Raw genomic sequence first — 27,596 nt, 5'->3', positions numbered from 1 at the left:
CATGGAGCCTGCTTAAGATTCTCTCTCTCCCTCTGCCCCCTCCCTTAAATTAAATAAATTAAATTAACCCAGGACCTGTTCTGCTTTTCAGCTTAATATAAAAAGTTAAAATCATAAGCAAGGCCCCTTATATACTTTGGTTTCTTGCATGTTAACACACTGACATTCCTCTTTCCCAATTAGACTGAAAGTTTATGAACTTTCATTAAAGTTCTAATACAAATTAAGTGTGATTATTGGGAGGGGAGGAGAGAGAGAAAGGATTATAGACACAAGTTGTATTTAAATTTGGTAAAGCAGACTTAAGAGTCTCTCTTGGGTGCTATTTACAATTTTTTTTTCTGATTACAATCATGCAATACGATTCCATTTGGGATTTCGAGTAAAGCTGGAATGCTTTATTCCCTAAAGAACGAAAAGTGTTTAGTTTTAAAAAAAAAAAGGAATGTGATACTTCTGGTCAAAGTTCTGTTTCTGGAATTCATGATAAATGAAAAGAATTTTGGCAGTTCCTATGTCATTCTACATCTCACAGGCAACGTGCAATTCCTCATGTCACTACAACTAGGTTATTCACTGAAACAAGTGATCCTATTACAAAACAAGTTAAAGAAACAAACAAAGCCTCCTTCAGTTCCTGCCTTGATTCATTATTAGAATTCACCTTTCCTTTCACCTCACCCACAATCCTAGATATTGAATGCCAAATGTTCGTCTCACTGAAAGACAGGACATTAGACACTTTAAACATCAGCGAAATTGAATTCAGCTATCCTTAGTCACTGACTAATGACTCTATTCCTATTTGTACATTTTTTAAGTAATACTATGTCCTTCCCGGAAGTTCTTTTTGCATTCCAGATTACGACAGGGACTAAAGTACAACAAAGGAAAAATGCAAAAAGTCAAGTGTCAAGACCAGAGAGTTAGAAGCATATACACATATGTAGGTAAGTCTGGGTCAAATTCCTGTTCAGTAGGATATTAATCTTTATAAAAAATTTTAAAGAAATACCACCTAATTTATCCAAAAGAAAATTCTGCCTTAGTATCAAATTTAAAATGTGACCCGAGAATGTGTATTCTAATATAGGTAAGGGGAAAGTATTTACAAAGCATTTTTTAAATTTTTATAATAGTATTTGCACCATACATCCTGTTTTTCTAATGTCATGTGATAACGGAATATAAGAAATGTTCCCACCAATTTTTCATTCTCCCATTTTAGAATAGAAACGAAATACATCTGCTCTTCCTCTACCTCCATATCATAGATAGCAGTATTAAAATAGTTAAAATTTATTTCTAAAATTTACATAGAGGAGTCTCAAAAAACAATTTTATAAGAATAGTAGAAATCACCAACATTCAAACAGCTCTACACACAATATACCTAAATTGACTGGAGTTCATTTAACAAATGACTACTGTCTTTACTTCTACTGATTACCTGATGGAGCACAAAAAATAAAAAAAAATAAAAAAAATAAAAAACAAAAACAGAAAAACAAAAAACAAACACCAAAAAAAACAAAAACCAAAAACAACACATCTTCCTCTGTTAAAGTCACATCTGCAGGAAAAAGGCTACTAAAAAAAGAACAGTCTGCTGTTCCAAGTTAATATCCTGCCAGTAGATATTTTGCAATGCTCAGGGCTGGAAAATGTTTTCAAAGAAAAAATTTCATATTCTTATATACTTAAGGCAGAAATTCTAGACTTAGAAAATTAAAATGGTAGTACTATTCATTATTATATTTGACTGATAAATATAATGTCCTACTGCCACCTTTGTCTCAATCTCTAATTTTCTAAAACTCTAGAGAACAAAAATTATCTCAGTATTCCCTGTTCTCCTTTGCCTTCCACATCAGATGTATTTACCACTTACGATTCATGTGTAAATACTAGTATCAACAAAGTGGAGACAAATTTCCTTTTAAAAATCCAGAAAGAGGGGCACCTGGGTGGCTCAATAGGATGAACGTCTGACTCTTCACTTTGGTATCACGCCTCACATGGGGCTCTGGGATGGGCATGGAACCTGTTTAAGATTGTTTTTTTAAGATTTTATTTATTTATGAGAGACACAGAGAGAGAGAGAGAGATGCAGAGACACAGGCAGAGGGAGAAGCAGGCTCCACACAGGGAGCCCGACGTAGGACTCCCAGGTCTCCAGGATCGAGCTGGGCTGAAGGTGGCGCTAAACTACTGAGCCAAGCCAGGCTGCCCCAGAACCTGTGTAAGATTCTCTCTCCCTCATCTCTCTCTCTCTCTCTCTCTCTCTCTCTCTCTCGATATATATCTCTCTCTCTCCCCGCCCCCCCCCCATCTCTCTCAGAAAGAAAAGGAAAAGGAAATTAAAAAAAAAAAAAGAAAGTGAGAATATGGATTAGGTAAAAAAAAAATATTGAAGCACAATTCCAGTTGAACTGCACTTAATCTTTCAAATAAAGCAAAAGTTTAAGTTAAATGTTATTTAACTGTGTGTTTATCACTGCAAGGTTAAAAGGAGATTTAAAAATTCTTAACCTGGGCAGCCCCAGTGGCTCAGTGGTTTAGCGCCGCCTTGAGGCCAGAGTGTGATCCTGGAGACTCGGAATCGAGTCCCACATCAGGCTCCCTGCATGGAGCCTGCTTCTCCCTCTGCCTGTGTCTCTGCCTCCCTCCCTCTCTCTCTCTCTCTCTCTCTCTCTCTCTCTCTCTCTCTGTCTCTCATGAATGAATGAATGAATGAATGAATGAATGAATAAATAAATAAATAAATAAATAAATAAATAAATAAAATCTTTTTTAAAAAGTTATTAAAAAAAAAATTTCTTGGGATCCCTGGGTGGCGCAGCGGTTTAGTGCCTGCTTTTGGCCCACGGCGTGATCCTGGAGACCGGGATCGAATCCCACGTCGGGCTCCCAGTGCATGGAGCCTGCTTCTCCCTCTGCCTGTGTCTCTACCCACCCCCTCCCCCGTGACTACCATAAATAAATAAAAAAAATTTTAAAAATTAAAATAAATTAAATTAAATTAAATAAATAAATTCTTAACCAACTGATGTGTTATTATCTTATAGGCATGGTGAAAATCATTCATGAGAGAATCAAGATTCATTTGTTTCACAAATCTATTCAATTTACTGTTAAAAGGGTTCTCTGATTCCAACTCCAATGGCTAATAAAAGATTGCTTAGTAAATCAGAATTGAACAGCATGTGAACCAAAGAATATTTAATTTCTTGGAATGAAATTATTTACGACACATGATATCATCTACCTAGTAGCTTGTCTTACGATTCCTTATGGGTTTTGAGGGGGCCTTTTTAAAGATTTTATTTACTTATTTGGGGAGGGACACAAACTGGGGAGGGGACACAGGGAGAGGGAGAGGCAGATTCTGCATTAATGGAGCAGAGAACCTGATACAGAGCTCAATCCCAGGACCTGAGATCATGACCTGAGCCGAAGGCACCCACTTAACCAATTGAGCCACCCAAGCACCCCTAATTCCTTATGTTTTTATGCTTATTTCAGTGATTCACAAATCTGAGCATGCTGCAGAATCACCTAGGAGGCTTTTACAATTTTTCAGCGCCAGGACCCCATTCCAAACCATATAAATTAAGAGCTTCTTGGCAGTTAGACCTTGGTATCGATATTTTGTTTAGTTCTGATCATGGTAAAAACACAAATTTATCATCATAGCCATTTTTAAGTGTGCAGTTCAACAGCATTACCTATATTCACATTGATGTGCAATAGATCTCTAGAACTTTATCATCCTGCAGGGCCAAAACTCTAGATTCACAACATCTCACAATTTACCTTACCCTATAGTTCCTGGCAAATGCCATTCCACTCTTTGTTTCTAAGAGTTTGACTATTTTAAAGACTTCATATAAGTAAACCTCAAGGTTCATCCATGTTGTATCATAGGACAGGATTTCCTTCTCTTTTAAGGCCAATGTTCTATTGTATAAATATGCCACATTTTCTTTATCCATTCATTAGTCAATGAACACTTGGGTTGCTTCCACATTTGAGCTATTATAAATAATGCTGCTTTGAATTTGAACATGGATATACAAATATCTCTTTGAGACTCTGCTTTCAATTCTTCTGAATACATATCCAGAAGTGGATCTGCTGGATCATATGATAATTCTATTTTTAATTTTTTGAAGAAACACTATACAGCAGCTGTACCATTTTACATTCCCATCAACAGTGCACAAGGCTTCCAAAGTCTCCACATCCTTGCTAACACTTGTTATTTCAGGAGTTTTTTTCAACAGTACTCATCCTAGTCAGTATGAGGTGGTATCTCACTGTGGTTTCAATTTCATTTCCCTATTAGAGAAATGATGACTGCCAACATTCAATAAATGGAGGTTATTCTCCAAAGAAATGGAATTGACATCCAGAAGAGAAAATAATCATGCAGAGAGATAATTATTGAAATATACTTAGATAACAGACAAAATTTTCAGGTAAGACTGGTTTGCATCTTCCAACCCACTCAGCCTGCTTACTTCCTTGAACATTTCCTGTAGAATATTCATTCTTTCAATCGAATTCTGTTCCTAAGAAAGAATTTAATATAAATTTGGGGAGGTTTCTCATTTCCCCCCAGAACATTTACATATAAAGCCTTAACACTGTTTAGATAGGGAAAGATTCTTTTTTTTTTCACATGGTAAAAAGAAGAAACTTTAAGCCACAACTTCAAAACAGAGATACTCAGGGCTGGTTTTCTCACAAGCCAGTTTTAAAAATGACTCTTCAGTAGTTGGTCACCTATTTCTCCTAAGGCTAATTATTTTTTAATGTAAACTCTACATTCGCATGACCCCAAGATCAAGAATCATATGCTTCACCAGCTGAGCTAACCAGATGCCCCAACAGTACCTTTTTTTTTTTTTAGTAATTTCTAAGTCTAACATGGGGCTCCAACTCACGACCCTGAGATCAAGAGTTACATACTCTACTGACTGAACCAGCCAGGCACCCCAAATGATTTTTAAAAACAAAACAACCAACATCAATAAAAGAATATATGCGGGCAGCCCCGGTGGCCCAGCGTTTTGGCGCCACTTTCAGCCTGGGGTGTGGTCCTGGAGACCCGGGATCAAGTCCCATGTCAAGCTCCCTGCACGGAGCCTGCTTCTCCCTCTGCCTGCCTGTCTCTCTGTCTGCCTGTCTCTCTCACTGTCTCTCTCTCTCTCTCTCTCTCTCATGAATAAAATATTTTTAAAAATAAAAATAAATAAATAAATAAATAAATGCTGATACACACCAAGCACTTACTTGAACACTGCAGAATAAACTGTATATTTCTTACGTATTTTAGAATGTGGAGCAAGAACTCAAAACAGGTACAGGAAATTTGCTTAAAATTTGAATCATGAAAATTTTCCTACATCTCATTTGTTCAACATCCTCAATCACGCAGAATATGACCAACATCCTAAAAATAGGCCAAACAACCAAACAGTTAAGGAGTAAAATTAGACATCAAAAATCTTTGTTAAAATGCACGTGGTGTGGCACCTTGGTGGCTCAGTGGTTGAGCGTCTGCCTTTGGCTCAGGTTGTGATCCCAGGGTCCTGGAATAGAGTCCCACATTAGACTCTCCTGCAGGGAGCCTGCTTCTCCCTCTGCCTATGTCTCTGCCTCTCTCTGTGCATCTCTCATGAATAAATAAAATGAAAGAAGAAAGAGAGAAAGAGAGAGAGAAAGAAAGAAAGAAAGAAAGAAAGAAAGAAAGAAAGAGGAAGAAAGGAAAGAAAGAAAGAAAGAAAGAAAGAAAGAAAGAAAGAAAGAAAGAGGAAGAAAGGAAAGAAAGAAAGAAAGAGGAAGAAAGGAAAGAAAGAAAGAAAGAAAGAAAGAAAGAAAGAAAGAAAGAAAGAAAGAAGAAAGAAGGAAGGAAGGAAGGAAGGAAGGAAGGAAGGAAGGAAGGAAGGAAGAAAGAAAGAAAGAAAGAAAGAAAGAAAGAAAGAAAGAAAGAAAGAAAGAAAACACAGATGCTTAGTTTTTCTCATAAGAATCCTTTGACTCTCAATGAGTTACTGGATACTATCAGTTTATACATAATTTTAGTAAATTTAATTATATTATTTTCCAATCAGAAACAAATGCATTGACATTGGGTGTGAAGATGGAGATGTGGAAATCTGAACACACACTCATTTAGGTTGGCCCTTCTACCTACATATTTATTGCATACTACTTGGAAGCATCACTTACTACCGCACATTATGAAAATTTATATTAAGTAGCCTTACACATCACAGATTTAACTATATTAATATGTAATCTTAGGGGCATACCTAAGGTATGGTATATACTTTACCAGGTCACACATGTGCAGGCATACACACACACACACACACACACACACACACACACACACACCTTGTCTACACCTTTCTTCTCTTTTGACATGCAGCTACTCAAAACTTGATTCCTTCATGAGTCACCACATAAGTAACTCATAACTTTGGTTTATCCCTCCCTGCCTAGTCTCACCATTCCAACCACCTGACTCAACTAGAGGAAACCTCCCTCCAGTTTCCCTACTGAAAGTGAAGAATTAATTGGGATTAAAGTGTCTCAAAATACTATAAAACTGAATCAAAGAATGTTCACCTTTGAAAGAGAAAGGCAGGGAGGAAGAGTACTGAGGAAAAGAAAGAGAAATAAGAAGTAAGACATGAGGCCCAGGTCACAAATACCTATAATTTATTTGTGTAAAATATTCATTCCTCCACTCTTAGCTTATTTATGACACTTTGGAGTATTATATGCTATTAATACTTGTTCTGCTTTCTCCCTCTTAAATATCAATAGGAAACACTGGAGGCTTCTCCTATTAAATTGGGTAATTTCATAAAATGCCACAACAGGAAATCTCCCAGAGAATGTTACTATTTCAGTTTTCATACTTATATGAAGAAAATTATTTTAAAAATACAATTAAAATCACCTACCTCTACTTGAAAAAAAAGTAAAATCTTATGTCACAAAAGGAAACAAATATTCTTTCATTGCTTCAGATCTAGCTATAAACATACACATATAATAGTTTTTTAAATATAAATTTGTTATCTATCCACATCATCTTTTTCTCACTTAATGGTATCATAAAGAACTTTCCAGACAATCTATCTTATCTAATTCTTTTCCATAAATCTGAAACTTGGTCTATTTACCTAACCAGAAACCTAGTAGAAGAAATACCAAAGAATATGCTTGTTGTAACAAATTAAAACCTCATCATTAATGTGTGAATATGCCTACCCAGTTACCAACACTTACTTATAGACCTTTATAATTTGGCCAATTTGACTGCTGAACTCTTCATTCACTGTTATTTTAATTTGCCTTTTAAAATTATGCCTGAAAAAAAAATAAAATAATAAAATAAAATTATGCCTGAGATTAGAGGTAGGTACTCATAGTTACAGGCAAAGTGAATTTCTCCTTCATTGAAAAGACAGTTTATATTCTATTTTTTTCTATTGGGTTTTATTCATTTCTAGGTGCTCATTAATTAAGGATATCAACCTTTTTGTGTTTTAACTTAGGTTACAATGTCTACAACCGTATATAGTGCTAAGAAACTTATCCAAAACTGGGAAATGAAAAGAAAATATACAGTACATCCTTTCAATGTCATGCTGGAGCACAGCTTTAATAAGCCCGCCAAAGGATTATTTAATTTTTGAGACTATACCTGTAATGGACTTTTTAAGTTATTACTTGATTGAAGCATCTATGAGAATACAGAAGACGCATACTGTACTCAAATAACTGTTGAATAAATTAACAAAATGGCTAATATTTTATTAGGTCCAAAGACTTCACACAGATACTTATGCCATTAACAACAACCTTTCTCCCCTACAAAAAAAAAAAAAAAAAAAGATTCTTACTTCTGAAAACTAAAAGCAAAGATTATTTTTTGAAAGGGTCACCACGAAATAATCAGCCTGAGTCCCTACCTATCTTACAACATGTTCTAATACCAAAAACCAATAGCCAGATAAAGAATCTATAGTGGTAAATCACACATTGGTAAAAGACTTTGATGACTGTGAAATTGATTAGAGTATATAGTTACTGAGCTTCAAATTCTTAAAAAAAAAAAAAAACTATTGTTGTTCAGACAGAAAATGAGAAATATATTTTGTCAGTTTTATTAAATTTATATATCAATTTATAGGAAAAAATGTTCAACAAAAATAAAAGTGAATTTATAAAAGTGTAAATCTTTCATCAGTTTAAAACAAGTAGGGGAAATAGCTGTGTTTTCTTTCAAACTTTACTTCCTAATTATTTTATATGAATAAGTATTTATTTTTCTGTTTGTTTTCTTATCTAGTTTAATTCAGCTATCAACACAGGAATTTCTCTCCACCTGGACCAATGCAGATAATATCCAAACAAACTGACCACAAGCTCAGAGTCATGTTTCCCATGGAATACTATTTCTTGCTACTTTGCTATTATTTCCTTGGTGGTAATAAGCCTTGAGAAAAATGGTTCTGTGTTACCTACATGCAATTTTTCTCTTCTCCTCAAAGCAATCAATAGCTATTTATTAAACATAAGAGCCATGCATTATGCTTAAGCATTGAGAAAACTAAGAAGTTAAATTACAGTTAACCCTTGAACAACAGGAGTTTGAACTGCAGAAGTATGCTTATATGTGGATTTTTTTTATTCAATAAATACAGCACAGCACAATAAGTGTATTTTCTCATCCTTACGATTTTTTTTAAGATTTTCTTATTTATTGGGATGCCTGGGTGGCTCAGTGGCTGAGGGTCTGCCTCAGGCTCAGGGCATGATCCAGGAGGCCTGGGATCGAGTCCCACATCGGGCTCCCTTCATGGAGCCTGCTTCTCCCTCTGCCTGTGTCTTTCTCTGTCTCTCTCTTTGTGTCTCTCATGAATAAAATAAATAAAACCACACAGAGAGAGGCAGAGACCAACACAGGCAGAGGGAGAAGTAGGCTCCCTTGGGAAGCCTGACGCAGGGCTCGATCCTAGGACCCCTGAGCCAAAGACACTCAACCACTAAGCCACCCAGGTAAGGTGTCCTCACAATTTTCTTACTAACACTTTTTCTCTGGCTTATTTTATTGTAAGAATATAGTATATAATACATAAAACATACAAAATATGTGTTAATTGGTTATTTATATTAGTGGTAAGGCTTCAGGTCAACAGTAAGCTATTAGTTGTTAAGTTTTTGGAAAATCAAGTTTATCATACACAGACTTTTGACTGCACCGGAAAGGGGAAATGTGGGCGCCCTAAACCGATGTTGTTAAACAGTCAAGTGTATATGAATTTTTGCCTGTAAAAAGAGACCAAAGAAAGGCATAACAAGTAGAAATTTGCTGAATCCTATGACAGAATCCCATGTGAAACAATATGCAATGAAAGATACTGACAAAATGTTCTGGAACCCCAACTGGTAGAAAATAATAATAAATAAGCTAGATAAAAACAAAGACTTAAAAACATTTTCTTACTTTGTGCATAAAATATTACAATAAAAACAATTTTACAAAGTCATAGTGACTGAGATAGTACCATCACAAATGTGTTATCATGATGTAAAAGCTCAAGAATATTTCCTAGAGGAAGCTGAGTGGCTCAGCAGGTTAAGCATCTGCCTTCAGCTCAGGTCATGATTCCAGATTCCTGGAATCAAGCCCCACATCGGGCTCCCTGCTGAGAACTCCTCCCTCCTGAGGACTCCTCCCTCCTGCTTGTGCTCTCTCTGTCTCAAAAATAAATGAAATCTTTTTCAAACAAAAAAAAATTTTTTTCTAAAAAATAATCGAAAATAAAAGCACTAAGAAAAGTGAACATAACCTCATAGAATAAATGATTTTAGCAAGGCTGCAAGATAACTACAAATCACCGATGAAAGAAATTACAGAAGACCTAAATAAATGGAGAGAAATTCTGGATTCATGAATTAGTAGAATGATACTGTTAAGATGTCAATTCTCCCCCAAGACTGAACTACAGATTCAATGCAATCCCCATCAAATTCCCGGAGGCTTTTTCATAAATATCCATAAGTGAGAGTTAACAAATTCACAGAGATTTGTATCGCCACTAAATATTTTCTGAACTTGATTTAATCTTCAAGTCTTTTCTACCATAATCAGACTCTGCATTATCATTATAACTACTTAATACATACACATAGCCAGGATAATTTTTAGTGTCCTACTTAGAACCATAAAAAAAAGTCACGACTAGCTTTCTTACCAGACCCTTATTCTGACTGTATATGTCATAAAAATAGTAAATAAGCCTTTGTAGTTAAAAAAAAAAAAAATCAAAACTATGCTTCTGGCCAAAAGTTTAAGTATGACAAACGTTTGCTGAATAAACATATAAGAATAAATGAACCTGAGACACATTCTAAGATGTTGGAACTATGTAAGAGTTCCATTGTCATTTTCTATGATCTTTTATACTCAAAAAACTTCATGTTCCCATTACACACAGAAAAAAGTTTAAATCCATTAATGAAGTGTTAAAAGCCACAAACTGGCCCCTACTATCTTTTGCAGCTTTCTCTTCTGTTATGAACTAATATCCCTTCAAATCCAAAATAAATACTAAGCTTCAGGCAATTTAACATCCTATCTCAGAACTTTTGCTAGAGCAGTAAAGAGCCTTTTCTCTTTAGCATAATCAAATTTCACTTATCTTTCAATCACTCTTGCTGCATAATAAACTATCCCAAAACACAGTAGCTGAAATTAAGCATTTTATTATGGTCATAGAGTCTATAGATCAGGAATTCTGATAGTGCAGGGGCAAAACACTATTCTCATTCTCTAAACAACTATCAGCATAGAGGAATAAGGAAACAGATTAGGGGAACCTGGGTGGCTGAGTGGCTGAGCGTCTGCCTTCAGCTCAGGTCATGATCCCCGAGTCCTGGGATCGAGTTCTGCATCAAGATCCCTACAGGGAGCCTGCTTCTCCCTCTGCCTATGTCTCTGCCTCTCTCTGTGTGTCTATCTCTCATGAATAAAATTAAATAAATTTTTTTTAAAAAGACCAACAGATGGGCAGCCCGGGTGGCTCGGCAGTTTAGCGCCACCTTCAGCCCAGGGTGTGATTCTGGAGACCCGGGATCGAGTCCCACGTCGGGCTCCCTGCATGGAGCCTGCTTCTCCCTCTGCCTGTGTCTCTGCCTCTCTCTCTGTGTGTGTCTCTCGTGAATGAATAAATAAAATCTTTAAAAAAAAAAAAAAAAAAGACCAACAGATTATGATTAGTTATATCAGGAAGAGAGTATTTAACTGTAAATTTAATAATTCAACATTTAAATTTATTTTAATTTGACTGAAATGGCTTAAAATGTTTCAAAAAATAAATTTAAGTATCAGCTACATTTACCTGTTTTGTTTAAACAATTGAATATATTTTCCTGAACAAAACTATCCAGACTATTTTTTAGCAGTGTAATTGGAAATGCTTCACCTTGAAAAAAATTGATCATCTATTTTAATTCTACTGTAAAGCAATGTTCCACATTTTGCAACTAGATAAAACAGATCAGGCTTAACAAACACTTCAAAGAAAAAAATTTATAAATATGGCGGGTATGAAATGGAGGCATTTAGTTCTTGCTGGTTTTTTTTTTACCCCAAGTCAGTGTAAAAACGTCAACTGCTAAGTAAAAACAAGAACAGGCATGAATGGGAAGGATAAATAACCAAAAAAGGATAAAGGCAGAACTGGGGCAATTACCTAATGTGTTAAATTCATAATCACACATGACTTATACCTTCTGGAATTGGGGTGAAATCATTATAGAAACATCAGTCAGCATTTCTTGTAAGACTCTTAGATAACTAAAGGGTTCCTCCCAATTTTCTATGCTAAAGGTTGCCATACATCTCCCTTGGAGGAGAATGCATTTATATATATTACCGCCAAATCTTAGATTCTGATATACATGATCTCACCTTCAAAAGATTCAATAATATTTGAAAATGTCTATTTTCAGCTATGCTACACACACCATACTTAATAACTCTAAAAATGTCTATAGTCCAAGTAATCCAGTTCTAAAGAGCTTCTGTAATGGTAACAAAAAAAGACTTAGCACATGTTTATTCACCTAGCTCCCTTTCCTTCCACTGACCAAAAAAAAAAAAAGACCACAGATTTCATATACCAATGACACCTTTCACTAGGATTCCTTTCCTCCCAAGAAACAGCACACCTGAAAGTGTTTTGAAAACTGTAAAATGATACTCAAATGTTACTATTGCACAGAGCTTCTTTTCTTAGCTATAAGAACAACTCTTACACAATTTTTTATAGATCATGAAGTATACAGCAGGTAATTAGCAGATAAATTAGTGAATGAAAGGAATAAAAAAAAAATGATGAACACTTCTGAATTTTCATTTTAACCTGAAATATAAATGTAGATCGTTTTATTATAATGTGAAATTTTTAGGTTGTTTAGAAAAATATTATTCTTTCTATTGCTTTATCATAACTTAAACTAAATTTTGAACATAATATGAAATTATTGACTGAATAGCTTTGGCTACCATGAGGAATTTCTAGCTTTGGAGGTCATTTCAACTTCTCCTCCTGTTCATATTTTGATCCATCTATCTCTGTCATAAATGTATACAATACCAACATCATTCATAATTTTATTTTCCAACTAATCACCAACATTACTACATATCACCTTCACTAAGTATAGGAACACATAATTTTATAGATGGCAGTTGATAAAGTATTTTCAGTTTCTTTTTGCAATTCATTAATTTCTGTAGTACTGTCAAACTCCCTGATTGGTCATGTCTAAGATTTAGTGAAAACTGAGCTGGGATTTTGTTCCATTTGTAGAACTTAAATTTTTTACCTTTACTGAATCTCTTGGTCCATGTGCAGAATTAAAGATATTAATTCTATTAATTTTGAAAAAACCCTTATAATTATCTTAATTTCCTCACTATTGAGATCTGAAGAAACACTGAGTGCCTACATAAATATGGCATCTCAAGTCAAAGCATACTCTAAGATATGTATAAACAATGAACCAAAGACACAGTAGATTCTGGCTGAAAAAAGGAAAGAAAATTCCATAGGTGAACAGAATTGGCATGAATGTTATATATAAAGTAAGAAGGGAAGAGATAGGGATTCCAAAAGAAATGAATAACTTGATCAAAGGTACAGATGTAGGAAATGCACTCCATAATGAATTTTTGGAAAAGAAAATCAGTTTAACATGGTTGGAATACAGAATATATGAAAAGAGGCTGAAAAGGATAGTAATACTAGATGAGGCTTTCTTAGAATAACTTGATGATGATTGAAGATAATCCCCCCAATAAGGAGAATGATTCTTTAAAAAAAAAAAAAAAAGATTTACTTATTCATGAGAGACACAAAGATAGAGAGAGAGAGGCAGCGACATAGGCAAAGGGAGAAGCAGGCTCTTTGCAGGAGCCCAATGTGGAACTCGATTCCGCATCCCGGGATCATGACCTGAGCTAAAGGCACCAACCCAACCGCTGAGCCACCCGGGGGGTCTCTAAAGAGAATGATCCTGTAGATAATGGGACATCACCAGAACTTTTGGAAAAAGAATGTCAGAATCAGATTAGTATTCAGGAATAAAAGAATAATAACTCTAGAAACAGTGAAGTATAAGCAGTGATAAAGAAGTAAGACTATATGGGAAATTGTTGCAATTACCAAGAAGAAAGATTTAAGAACTTCAAATATTAAATAGTAAAAGCCAAGACAGACCATATTCTGGGCCATGAAAAAGTCATTCACTAAATTGGAAATTATTTGGATCACATAAACCACATTCTCTGACCACAATGGAATTAAATTAAAAACTAATAAAAGAGAGATTATCTACAAAATCCTCAAACAGTAAGAAACACAATTCTAAATAACCTGTGGGTCAAAGAATAATTTAAAAGGGAAGTTAAAAAATAGTTTAAACTAAATTAAAATGAAAACATAATATATTAAAGTTTGTGAGACGCAGTTAAGGCAATGCTTTGGGATTAATTTATAGTACTAAATATTTTTTATTAGAAGAAAATTAAAGTCTCAGATCAATGACTTCAACCTCCACCATAAGAAATTAAGAGGGAAGTCTGGAATTTGGAGAAAAAAAATCAAAACACAAGAGCATATCAAGCCCAAAGTAAGCAAAAGAAGGAAAATAATAAGGATGAGAAAGCAATCAATGAAATTAATAACAGAAAAGCAAAAAAGAAAATCAAGGAAACCAGAGGCTGGCTCACTGAAAAAATCAACAGAATTAATAAAATTGATGGACTTGATGGACTATCAAGGAAAAAGTTTTAGTTTCAGATTTTACATTTACATCAATATCTATTTGGATATCTTAAGTTGTGAATGGAGGTTCATTTGTTAATGAATTACACAACTGTTTTGGCATCATTTATTGAAAATGTTATTCTTTTTTTCCACTGAACTATCTTTCTAACCTTGCTAAAAAATCAGTTTTGTGTCTGTGTGTGTGTGTGTATTTATATTTAGATGCTCTTTTCTGTTCTATTGATGGAATTAATATTATTTTATTAACTATATTGACTCCAGTATTAATGGAGTCAATTAATGTACTTTAATAATATGCCTTCAAGTCAATTAGTTTAAGTGTTTCAACTTTGCTCTCATTGTCATAGTTATTTTTCCTATTCTAGTTCTTTCACATTTCCATATGAATTTGAATTCCAATAGTTCATTGCAAATAAATATTCAAAAGTAATTTTTACACATTGAGCTTAAATTTTACAAACTCCCTGAATTCATTTATTGGTTCTGCTATTGTTTGGAGATTCCTTAGGATATTTTACACATTGGTTCATTTTATCTTCTCATTTCTGTAATTTTTATCTTTTTTTTTTTTTTTTGCCTTCATCATGATAAAGCTTGAAAGACAGTTTCTGACCTATCTTCCAGTTTACTAATTCTAGCTCAAGCAAATCCTAGTATGCTATCAAGTCAATCTTCTGGATACTTATTTCAGTTACTGTATTTTTTCAGTTCTTGAATTTAGTTTAGCTCTTTTCTTAGTTACCAATACTCTGGCAAAATGTTAATCTTCTATTTTCCTTAAACATAATCAAAAACAGTCTTGTCTGAATGCCACTATCCCTTGTAAGTCTGTTTCTGTTGTCTATTGTATCTTAGTTTTGTTTTTTTGTGTTTTTTTTTTTTTAAGATTTTATCTATTTATTCATGAGAGACACAGGCAGAGGGAGAAGCAAGCTCCATGCAGGGAGCCCACATGGAACTAGATCCCGGGTCTCCACGATCAGGCCCTGGGCTGAAGGCGGTGCTAAACCACTGAGCCATCAGGGCTGCCCTTGCATCTTAGTTTTTTTATCACATTGTCTTGTCTCCTTGATGTCTGATTACTTTCAACTGAATGCTGAATATTGTATGTTTTTTAAAAAAAAGTTTAAATAATTTTATCTTCCTCCAAAGTGAATTTATGTTTTCTTTTAGCAGGCAGCTAGCCTATAGGCTCTAGAAAGAACAGATAACCTTAATCCAATCAGGAGTTAAAATAATTCAAAGCTTGGTGAGGGCTGATCTATTTCTACTACACCCATGCATCTACAATGTAGCCTTTTATAACAGGTGGTAATAAACCCAGAAACTGATTTAAATTAAAAATGGAAGTTACCCACCTTCTGACTCCAAAAAAAAACTGCAAAATTCTGACTTCCTATTTTATTATTGAAAGCTCTTTGAATAACTATTTTTTCTCTATATATCCAGATTTGGTGTTTAACTAACCAGACTTACTTTTTTTTTTTTTAATTTTTATTTATTTATGATAGTCACAGAGAGATAGAGAGAGAGGCAGAGACACAGGCAGAGGGAGAAGCAGGCTCCATGCACCCGGAGCCCGACGTGGGATTCGATCCCGGGTCTCCAGGATCGCGCCCTGGGCCAAAGGCAGGCGCCAAACCGCTGCGCCACCCAGGGATCCCCCCAGACTTACTTTTTAATTGTAATAAACAGCAGTGAGCTACAATGTTGTTCACATGGAAAATAAATGGCTAGTCAACTTTATTTTTGCTAATAGTTATAATTCAGTAAATGTTTCACTATCACTCAGAAGAAATTTGTTTTATACTTTGGTCCCACTTAATCCATAATTTATTTTCCCTCAAAATAGAATATTCAACTGTTAGAACACAGAAGTCGTTTCTAGAGACATTAAATTTTGTAACACCATTGCCATGTTCTGCTAATAGATAACATTTCAAAAAGGAAAAATAAAACTTAGAGTCTAAAAATGTATAAAGTGTTCTTGGTTCAAGAAAAGCTGCAATAGACGGTGGGATCGATATGGCTACCGAGGGGGATGTGGAGCTGGAGTTGGAGACTGAGACCAGCGGCCCGGAGCGGCCTCCCGAGAAGCCACGGAAGCATGACAGCGGTGCGGCGGACCTGGAGCGAGTCACCGACTACGCGGAGGAGGAGGAGATCCAGAGTTCCAATTTGGAGACGGCCATGTCCGTCATTGGAGACAGACGGTCCCGGGAACAGAAAGCCAAACAGGAGCGGGAGAAGGAACTGGCCAAAGTCACCATTAAGAAGGAAGATCTGGAGCTGATAATGACAGAGATGGAGATCTCACGAGCAGCAGCAGAACGGAGCTTGAGGGAACACATGGGCAACGTGGTAGAGGCTCTTATTGCCCTAACCAACTGATTCGTGCTTTCTCAGACCCATTGACTGGATTATTTTATTCAATACAGATTTAGCCTTTTTTAAAAAAAATAAAAGAAAAAGAAAAAAAAAGAAAAGCTGCAATAGGGACACCTGGGTGGCTCAGTGGTTGAGCATCTGCCTTTGGCTCAGGTTGTGATCTTGGGGCTGTGGGATCAAGTACTGCATCGGGTTCCCCACAGGAAGCCTGCTTCTCCCTCTGCCTATGTCTCTGCCTTTCTGTGCCTCTCATGAATAAATAAATAAAATCTTAAAGGAAAAAAAGAAAGAAAAGTTGCAATACCATGCTAAAATATATCCTGTCCCCATATATTTGAATTTTTCAAGATGAGATATAAAATGAGACTTTGGGGCAATGCCAAAAAAATTAAATATATCTTTATAGTCTAGAAATTCTATGTGTTCTTTTGTTAAAATTTCATTTTATTTCTACTTCAGAAGAATAAAATTTCATTTTATTTCTACTTCTATATATCTTAAAGTGTGTGTGTGTGTATATAAAACCACATATATAATGTTAAATAGCTAAATATCTTGTGCATTTCTGACAATTTTCAATTTCATCTTATTTTAAAATAGAGAATCTTCTATCATAAATAAATTTAAAAAAAAATTATTTAAAAAAAAAAGGGATCCCTGGGTGGCGCAGCGGTTTGGCGCCTGCCTTTGGCCCAGGGCGTGATCCTGGAGACCCGGGATCGAATCCCACGTCGGGCTCCCGGTGCATGGAGCCTGCTTCTTCCTCCGCCTGTGTCTCTGCCTCTCTCTCTCTCTCTGTGACTATCATAAATAAATAAAAAATAAAAAATAAATTATTTAAAATAGAGAATCTTTTCAAATGTCTTCTTAATTTTATTTTCTACTTCTACCAGTGTTTTCATATTACAGGAACAGTTAGAAATAGGGAAAACTGCCAAGCAATTAAACTGTTTATATCTCTAAAAAGATCCAAACTGTCATGCTAACAGATCGTTTACTTTATGGAAAGTAACTGAGTATCACAGGTTGCTAGATAAAACCTATTTCTATATAGAGTTGACCTTTCGATTCACCAAAGCTTGAAAAATAAAAATAAAAATAAAAATAAAAATAAAGCCAAACCTAAATGATTGGAAAGTAGGCTTTTTAATGTTAAAAAAACTGATTCCCACAATCCCAGTATTCCCTTATACTCATCTAAATAGTTTCAGCTTCAATTTGAGAGTATAGTGTAAAGAGCATGAACACTGGAGCCAAACTGCCATGACTGAAAATCCAGAACCGAGATTCCAGGGTCTACCACAGTTACAGCTAACATAGACCTTAAACAAACTGTGTGACCTCTTCATGCCTCAACTTCCTCATCTATAAAATGGAAATAATTAATACTTTGTAAGGTCATGAGATTTAAATATGTAATTTTGTAAAGCTCTTAAAATAGAACTAGAGACATACTAAGCGCTATAGGTGTTTATGAAGATTTTTGGGGGGGGGGGGACTGGCAGCAGCTTTATTTGGGAAAAGACACTTGAATTGGCTTTCGGTTGGGGGCATGGACAAGAAGGGGTATCCCGAGCACTAGACTCCCCCTAAGGGTAGGCTGGGGACCAGGGCTGAGCCTTACGTGGGTCTCTTGTACGCAAGGCTCCCCTGCACAGCTCCTTCCCTCAAAGGCTTCATGGGGCCACAAGAGCAAGGAGGCTGGGAGGGCCCACAGTGGCTCTTCACTTGGGCAGGACGTCAGACAACTCAGACACCAGCTTCCCATCACGAGTCTCGATCTTCTTCACAACCACAGCCTTGGAGGAGCTGCTGCGGCTAAAGGAACCGCCAGGGCCAAAGCTGGACTGGAAGGAGCTCTGGCTGTAGTTGAGGCCAGGGCTTGTGAGGCCCCCATAGGCCAAATTCAGGCCACCGGAGTAGCCGCTGGTTGTCTTCGTATGGATGCTCATGTTCTGCATCCCAGACTCCAGCCAGCTCTCCTCGCCCTCCAGCAGCTTGCGGTAGGTGGCGATCTCGATGTCCAGGGCCAGCTTGACGTTCATGAGCTCCTGGTATTCGCGCAGCTGCTAGGCCATGGACTGCTTGGCTCGCTGCAGGGCGGCCTCCAGCTTGGCCACCTTGGCATTGGCGTCCTTGATGGCCAGCTCCCCGCGCTGCTCGGCGTCGGCAATGGCAGCCTCCAGTGCAGCCCTCTGGTTTTTGAGAGTCTCGATCTCAGCCTGGAGGCGGCTGATGCTCCGGTTCATCTCAGAAATCTCAGTCTTCATGCAACGGAGGTCATCCCTGTGCTTCCCAGCCAATGTCGGCAGCTCCTCGTACTTGATCTGGTACATGGTCTCGGCCTCCACCCGGCTGCGGTTGGGAATGTCCTCGCACTGGGCCTTGACCTTGGCAAAGATGCCGTCCAGGTCCAGGGAGCGGCTGTTGTCCATGGACAGCACCACGGACGTGTCCGAGATCTGGGACTGCAGCTCATGGATCTCCTCTTCATACAGCTGCCGTAAGAAGTTGATCTCGTCGGTCAGCCCTTCCAGGTGGGACTCCAGTTCTATCTTGTTCACGTAAGCTTCATCCACATCCTTCTTGATGAGGACAAATTCATTCTCCATGTCTCCACACAATTTGATCTCATCCTCGTATTTATTCTTGAAGTCCTCCACGAGCCCCTGCATATTGCCAAGCTCCACTTCCAGCTTCAGCTTCTCCTGCCCCGGGGTGTCCAGCTGCCTCGGGAGGTTGTTGATGTAGTTCTCAAACGTGTTGTCTATGTTGCTCCGAGCGGTTTTCTGCTGCTGCAGGAGGCCCCACTTGGTCTCCAGGATTTTGTTCTGCTGCTCCAGGTGTCTGAACTTGTTGATGAAGGAGGCAAACTTGTTGTTGAGGCTGTTGATCTGCTCCTTCTCCTGGGTGCACACCGCCTGCATGTTGGGGTCCACCTCCAGCTTAAGGGGGCTCAGCAGGCTCTGGTTCACTGAGACGGCCGTGATGCCCCCCACAGCCCCGGGCCCGCCGTAGCCCCCAACCACACTCATGCTGCTGTTCAGGCCACCCCAGAAGCTGCCACTGCTGCTGCCCACCCAGGAGAAGGCAGAGGGGCTGATGTGGGAGTCGGGCCCGCTCATGTAGGAGTGGCTGCTGAAGGCCCGGGGGCTGGAGGTGGACACCTTGTAGGACTTCTGGGTCACCCTGATGGACATGGTGGAAGCTGGAGTGGAGGCAAGGAGGCTGAACCTGACAGAGTTTCCAAAAGGAGAGCGAGAAGCCGCTTCTAGGTGGGCTGAATATATTTTTTAAACATATCTAATAACCAAATTCAAACTCTCCATCCCCCCAAACAATGCCTCTTTCATCATATTTCAGAAAATGACTTCAAGACACAACCTTGCCTCTTTCTTTACCTTAACCTCTCTTTTCAGTGAGTCCTTCATTTAGTTGCCATATAGGCCAACAAGATCTGGCCAGAGAAGGGTAAAAGAACAAAGGAGAAAAGGGAGAAGAAGGAAAAGGGAAGAGGAAGGAAGACAGAGGGAGAAAAACTGAGGAATTACAGAAGTATATGTACCAAAATGTTAAGACTGGTTATATATCTAGTTGAAGAGAATACAAGTGATTGTATTCTTTTTTTTTTTCTTTTTAAAGATTTATTTATTTATGAGAGAGAGAGAGAGAGAGAGAGAGAGGCAGAGACGCAGGCAGAGGGAGAAGCAGGCTCCATGCCGGGAGCCCGATGCGGGACTCAATCTGGAGACTCCAGGATCGGACCCTGGGCCAAAGGCAGGCGTCAAAACTGCTGAGCCACCCAGGGTTCCCTATTGTATTCTTTATACACTTTGATGTCTTTCTGAGATCTTCTACAAGATTAAAAAAATATGCTTCCCTTTTCATCAGAGAGCAAAAAGCTGTTTTGAAAATGTCTTTAATGGTATTCTGGATAAAAATCTAAGTTCTCCATTAGTTGGCTCCTACACCTTCTGCCACTCTTTGTATGTCTTGTATCTGTACCCCACAGAAGCAGCTACTCTCTATCCAGAACATGATCCCCATTTACCTCATCTGGCCAACTATCACCCACATAGCTACTTCCATCTTCTCAACAGTCTTCTTGGACCATACCTCTGTGCTCTTCAAATGCACTGTTCCAACCTAGGTTAACCCACTTAATATCTACCTTTAGAACCTAGTGTATACATATAGCACATATCCCAGTAAGTTTAATAAGTACTATTTATAAGTTTGTCTCCCTCTTTCCTGGAGATAAGGGTACATATTTAACTTTTTTTCCTACTCCAGCATCGAAAGTAGTACCTGGTGCACAGTAGTGGACCAAAAAGTTTGTTGTGCTAAGGACTCCAAAGTCATATTATTTCTATTCTATTATGTTGCCTCTCTAGAGCTGTATAAAACTTGAAAAGGTGAATTTTTAAAACAGTATATTCTCAGTCTGGGATTATTCAAAGTCAAACAGAAGGCTACCATTCTTGTTCCTTTAGTCAATTATTTATTCACCAAATATTTATTTACTACCTCATATATACCTGACATTGGGGATATGAAGATAAGCAAAAACGATGGGCTTTTCCCATAATACTTTGAGGCGAGGAGAGAAGGGCAAATAATGGCTAAATACTCAAAGCTACTAAATAAACACTAGTGAACTGTCCCTGAAATTAAGAAGTACATTTTTAATAGAACATATAATGAAAGATATCACCATATTTGGAAAGATCAAAAATTGTGAATTTTTTTTTTTGAAAATTGTGAATTAGAAATGAGGTTCGGTTCCTTGAAGACAGCAATTTTCAATCTTTTTTGGTATTTTGGCTGCCACATAAATGGATATGTCCAGAGTTATGCATTATTTCTACAACAAACTAAATAACTCTACTAATAAACAAGGCATGCTGCCTCATAGTGCTTATCAGTTATACTACCTCTTCTTTATTTTTTTAAATATTTTATTTATTTATTTATTTATTTATTTATTTGAGATAGAACAAGTGGAAGGGAGGGGCAAAGAGAGAGGGAAAGAGAGAGAAGCAGAATCCCTGATGAGCAGAGAGCCGAATGTGGGGCTCTATCCCAGGACCCCAAGACCATGACCCAAGTCAAAGGCAGATACTTAACCAATTGAGCCACCCAAGGGCCTCTTCCTTAAAAAGCAAACCAGGGGCATCTGGCTGGCTCAGTTGGTAGAGCATGTGATTCCTGATCTTGAAGTTATGAGTTGAGCCCCAGTTTGAGGGTAGAGTTTACTTACAACAACAAGAACAACAACAACAAAACCCAAAGCTGTTCTTTATGACTTGCAAAGCCAAGAACTTCAAGAGAAACCAATCTTAATTTCCTAACCACAAATAATTAATCCAGGGGTGTGTGGATGAAGGATGCCCTATAAGAACTCTATACTGGAGGATATGATAGAGACAACTAGCTGCCCATCCAGTATCTATTATTCCCTTCTCCCCTTAGTAGGAGATTTTATTGGGAGTGGCAATACACCCAACGTTAAAACAAACATAAAGGCCACTAATTTTTTTTTTTTTTTTTTTTGCCTTTCTTATAATTAGGTATTGTTACATACTAGTTCTAGGCAAGGAGATGTAAGTAGAAGTCACTGGGTACACTTCTTGGAAAGCTCTTCTTAGAAGGAAGAAGACTCAGTCACATTTTAAATCTTCTCCCCCCCTTTCCCTTCTTTCTGCCTAGAATAAGAACATGAAGGTAAGGATAACATCCCATAAAGGGAGGAAAAGAAAGTTAGAGCCTGAGCCTTTAATGAAATCACAAAATTGCTATACCAGCACCAAACCATCTACTACTTCCTGACTGCCTTATTTTACGAGGAAGAAAAACACATCCTAACCTCACTGAAAGCACTCATGTGGGTTTTCTGTTATTTGCAGTTGAATCTAAGCCTAACGAATGCTGATGATCATTAATGGAACTAAATTAAACCTCTGAAAAAAAAAAAATTAAACTCTGTCCTTGGGAGCAATGGAAGAATATAATTCACAAAGACATACATAGCCAAGAATGAAAAGACCCACCCTAATGCTGAACACTCAAAGCAGAGTTGCCCGAAATAAGAACTCAGGGTATAAAGCTATCTGAGCAAGATTCTTCCTTGCAACTAGACAGAGCATTAACTACAATGGCATTGCATTCTCTTCTGGTCAGGATATCAGAATGCAGCTGAGAACAGCATTATTTTTTAAAAATTAAATAAAACAGTCACAAATTTTGAGAGATGAATTATCAGTATCCAATTGCTAGGCACATTCCATATTCAAACACATTCATCTGGCATGCAGTTAAACAGACAGGCTCATTAAACATTTATAAGAAATGGACAGGGATCCCTGGGTGGCGCAGCAGTTTGGCGCCTGCCTTTGGCCCAGGGCGCGATCCTGGAGACCCGGGATCAAATCCCACATTGGGCTCCTGGTGCATGGAGCCTGCTTCTCCCTCTGCCTATGTCTCTGCCTCTCTCTCTCTCTCTCTCTCTCTCTCTCTCTCTCTCTATATATATATATATATATATATATATATATATAAAATAAATAAAAATTTTTAAAAATTTTTTTTAAAAAAAGAAATGGACAGAAAAGGGTATACATAGCATAGCTTATTTAAAAGTGATGGGTAGAGGGAAATCAGGGAGAAGCAAACCAAAACTATATGAATTCCACAGATTTAAGAATAACTATGGATAGTCCTTTTATTTGTGGGGCTTCTTCCAGTCTGGTAGTTTTCCTTAGACTGTCCCTTTCATCTGTAATTTCTGAAAAACAGCTTTTCCAGTTAAGTCTTTAGGTTAAAGTTCCTCTGAGAAAGCAAACTGCTTCCTGCAGATGCCACGATAACACTAGGAAGTATATGAAGGTAGAGGTCAGCAAAAACTGTGCAGGGTAATAAAAAATAACAAATTCATTGAAATTAATGTCATGGAATGAAGTCTAGCAGAAAAAAATGAAATCTGACATCTGAGCTTTGGATTTAATTGAGCTAAGACAGTGTCCAGATAAGGATAACAAAAGTAGGAAATAAACATCTTTAATACGGCATTAAAGGATTAAAAAATTATAATTACAGTAATAAAACATATTCAAACACCTTTTCTCCATCTCCCACTTCCACTACCTTTCCCTTCACAGTAAAACTAACATGATTTAATAATTAAACCTGCGCAATTAACTTTCTATACTTTGATTCTATAAATTTGAGAGGGTATAGAGAGCAGGAAAGAAAAGTCTCCTGGAATTGCTCTAAGTGAAATAAATTCTTTTTATATCACTAAATTTTATCCCCAAATCACAATATTATTTTGGAAAACATAACCTAATAATGACAACAGTAACAACAGCTAACACATAATGATTACTATGTACCACACACTGTTCTAAGAACTTTATGTATATATTAATTCATTTGCTCCTCATAATGATTCCATAAGGTTAATATTATTTTTATTCTCATTAGAGTGATGAAAAAAAAGGCATAGTCTTTAAATAATTTGCCTAAGGTCACAGAGTTACCATGTGAAGCCAGAATTAAAACTCAAACACTGAAGTTCTAGAGTCCATGCTCTTAATCATTCTATCAAATTGTCTTTTTAGGTGTTACAACACCTAAATTAATTTATAGTCAAACTGGACAGGTCTGAAATTATTTCTACTTTTGCACCAACTTGTCAAGGTACTGCTATCCTCCCAGTCACCCAAATTTGAACCTGTATGATAACTTTTAGTCTCTTAGTGCATTCCATATTCAATCAGTCATTCAACCAAACCCTGTCAATTAAATACCACTCTATTTCCACTCTTACTGCCATCATCCTAGCGATTCCATAGCAAAAAACTGCATCAGCTTTTAAAGAAGCCAATAGTTCATGCCAACCTTATAGATAAAACATCTTTTTCAAATGAACTGCTGTCTCTTATGCCAGCTTTATGGGGTATAATAACAATATTTTACATTTCCCCATAAAAGTTCTCATTATTAATATCAGTCCATCATTCTAGCCTATATATTAACTTTCCCTTCCAGATATATACCAAACATTGGATAAGCAAAACTTTAAAATAAAACTTTATCAATCTTATTTCCTATTCCATTAAAACAAACTTTACGTCTTTAGAAATAAAATCTACAGGAAAGGACAGTCACTGGATCAAGTGACCTTTTAACTCCTGGTGGTCTCACTTCAATTACCATAATCATAATTTATACAACACTCAAGAAAGCACAGGGCTTCCTTTAAATCTTTTGTTTTTAAAGATTTTATTTACTTATTCATTCATTCATTCATTCGAGACACATAGCGGGAGGCAGAGACATAGGCAGGCTCCCTGCAGGAAGCCGGATGTGGGACTCGATCCCAGGGCCTGGGGATCAGGCCCGGAGCTGAGCGGAGCCGAAGGTAGATGCTCAACCGCTGAGCCACCCAGGCGTCCCTCCTTTAAACCTTTTTGATTTCAATGGGTATCAATGAGGCAGTTTGGAGATGTTAAAAGACATTACCAAATAGAAACTAATAGAAATAGAGGCTTACAAGCTTAAAAACAGTCCACAGTATATGATACATCATAATGCTTCCAACCGTTTTACACTTCCTTTAATACAAGGCTGCTCACAGTCCCTGATCTCAAAATCACAACACAAAGATGGCCCAGCCAAGTGGTGCAGGGCATCACTTGGCAATTTCCACACCCAGCTCACAGCTTGCTTGCTCTTAGCATTCATAAATCCTAATCTATCCCAAACCAGAAGGTCATCCAAAACCAAAAAACAACTTTGAAGGTCCCTTATATGGATTCTTTGCTTCCCAGCTACCCACCCCCCACCCACCCACCAACACACACACTTTTTTAAATAATTTATTTATTGGGATGCCTGAGTGGCTCAGTGGTTAAGCATCCGCCTTTGGCTCAGGTTGTGATCCTGGGGTCCTGGGATTGAATCCCACATCCAGCTCCCTGCAGGGAGCCTGCTTCTCCCTCTGCCTGTGTCTCCATCACTCTGTGTCTCTCATAAATAAATAAATCTTAAAAAAAAAAAAAAAAAGAGAGAGAGAGAGAGAGAGAAAACTGGGACCCCTGGGTGACTCAGCGGTTGAGCCCCTGCTTAGCCTGGGGCGTGATCCTGGAGTCTCAGGATCAAGTCCCCACATCAGGCTCCCTGCATGGAGCCTGCTTCTCTCTCTGCCTGTGTTTCTGCCTCTCTCTTTCTCTGTGTCTCTCATGAATAAATAAGTAAAAATCTTAAAAAAAAAAAAAAAAAAAAAGAGAGAGAGAGAGAGAGAATTTATTTTTTAATGTATTTGAGAAAGAAGAGTGAGCAAGACAGAGCACAAGCAGGGGGAGAGGCAAAGAGAGAGGGGAAAAGTAGGCTCCTACACTGAGCAGGAAGCAAGACTTGATCCCAGGACCAAGGGATGAGCTGAAGGCAGATGCTTAACTAACTGAGCCACCCAGGCGCCCCCCAGCTCCCTTTATGCCAGTATGTGGGAAGTGCTTTCTTCTGCTCTTCCTCTTGCAAGGCAGAGAGAAATAATAGTTAATGCTGACCTATACCTGGGATCCTCCTATTTCATTTCTGTTTTAAATATGGAAGAAATGCCTCATTTAGCTGCTTGGAACCAACACATTAAATGACTTCAGTAAAATGGTTAATCTTTTACTTTCATATACAAAGAGTAGCTGACCTGAACCAAAAAGCTGAGGTGATCTGAGATTATAAAATACATCATTATTGGCATTTGTAACTTGTCACAGATATTAATCCAATGTGATATGGAGAAAATTAACTTCACATTATCTGTGGTCTTGTAAGGTCTTTATATCCTTATAGCACTACAGCTAACACCTCTAAAATGATACCAGAGCATCAGCAAGAGCTCACAATTTCACTAGCAATAGCAGGCACTAGTCTGCGGTCTCAATATGATCTACTGCAAAGCTAGCTAAAACAAATATCCAAAGATATGTCAGAGTTGGAATTTCTTTTTGAAAAACAGAAGGCAACTTAAGATCCTAAGCATACACTGATACAGTATAACATCCAGCATTACATGGAACAAGATCCCCATTTTAGTCATTTCAAGGAGATTATTTGTCTGAAATCCCACTCTCAATGTAATATTATTAAATAGGATGATAAGGGGATGCCTGGCTGGCTCAGTGATTGAGCGTCTGCCTTTGGCTCAGGGTGTGATCCTAGGTCTGGGGATCAAGCCCTGCATCAGACTCCCTGCGAGGAGCCTGCTTCTTCCTCTATGTCCCTGCATCTCTCATGAATAAAAAATAAAATATTTAAATAAATAAATAGGCTGATAAGTTTCAACATTCTGCCCTGCATATGTACTAGAAAATCTAATATTATTAAATTAATAAGAGTCCTATAGTATTTGTTCTTTTCTTGTTTTGTTTGTTTTTAAATAATCTCTACACTCAATGTGGGGCTTGAACCTACAACTCCAAGCCCAAGAGTCACACATTCTACCAACTGAGCCAGCCAGGTTGCCCCAAGTCCTGTAGTGTTTGTAATATAGTGATACATCCAAACATTTTAGAACCTCCAACTTTCAAAAGAGGAATTTGAATATATAAATATTTTATTTTTTTTAATATTTTATTTATGTATTCATGAGAGACACAGACTTGAGAGAGAGAGAGAGAGAGAGAGAGAGAGGCAGAGACACAGGCAGAGGGAGAAGCAGGCTCCATGCAAGGAGCCTGATGTGGGACTTGATCCCGGGACTCCAGGATCACACCCTGGACTGAAGGCAGGCGCCAAACCGCTGAGCCACCCAGGGATCCCCGA

General features: G+C 37.5%; 2 protein-coding genes and 1 pseudogene across 4 annotated transcripts in view; 1 reads left to right on the top strand and 2 right to left on the bottom strand.

The window, feature by feature from the left end:
* The window catches only part of SBF2 (SET binding factor 2), a 466,812-nt gene that overhangs the window by 325,857 nt on the left and 113,359 nt on the right, over window positions 1-27,596 (bottom strand). The gene's annotated exons all lie outside the window — the stretch shown is intronic.
* LOC112927080 (huntingtin-interacting protein K) lies at window positions 16,402-16,833 on the top strand. The gene has a single exon (XM_026008273.2). It carries the CDS (start codon window positions 16,410-16,412, stop codon window positions 16,773-16,775), a length of 366 nt encoding a protein of 121 aa, XP_025864058.1. The 5' UTR covers window positions 16,402-16,409; the 3' UTR covers window positions 16,776-16,833.
* On the bottom strand, window positions 18,287-20,072 carry LOC112927077 (keratin, type II cytoskeletal 8 pseudogene; annotated as a pseudogene).

Source organism: Vulpes vulpes, chromosome 11, assembly GCF_048418805.1.
Source record: "Vulpes vulpes isolate BD-2025 chromosome 11, VulVul3, whole genome shotgun sequence".
Classification (NCBI taxonomy): Eukaryota; Metazoa; Chordata; class Mammalia; order Carnivora; family Canidae; genus Vulpes; species Vulpes vulpes.
The sequence above is the reverse complement of the archived record's forward strand: the minus strand, read 5'-3'. Positions and strand labels throughout refer to the sequence as shown.

Coding starts and splice junctions, on each gene's coding strand:
- LOC112927080 (XM_026008273.2), top strand. CDS start 16,410: ATGGCTACCGAGGGGGATGTGGAGCTGGAGTTGGAGACTGAGACCAGC.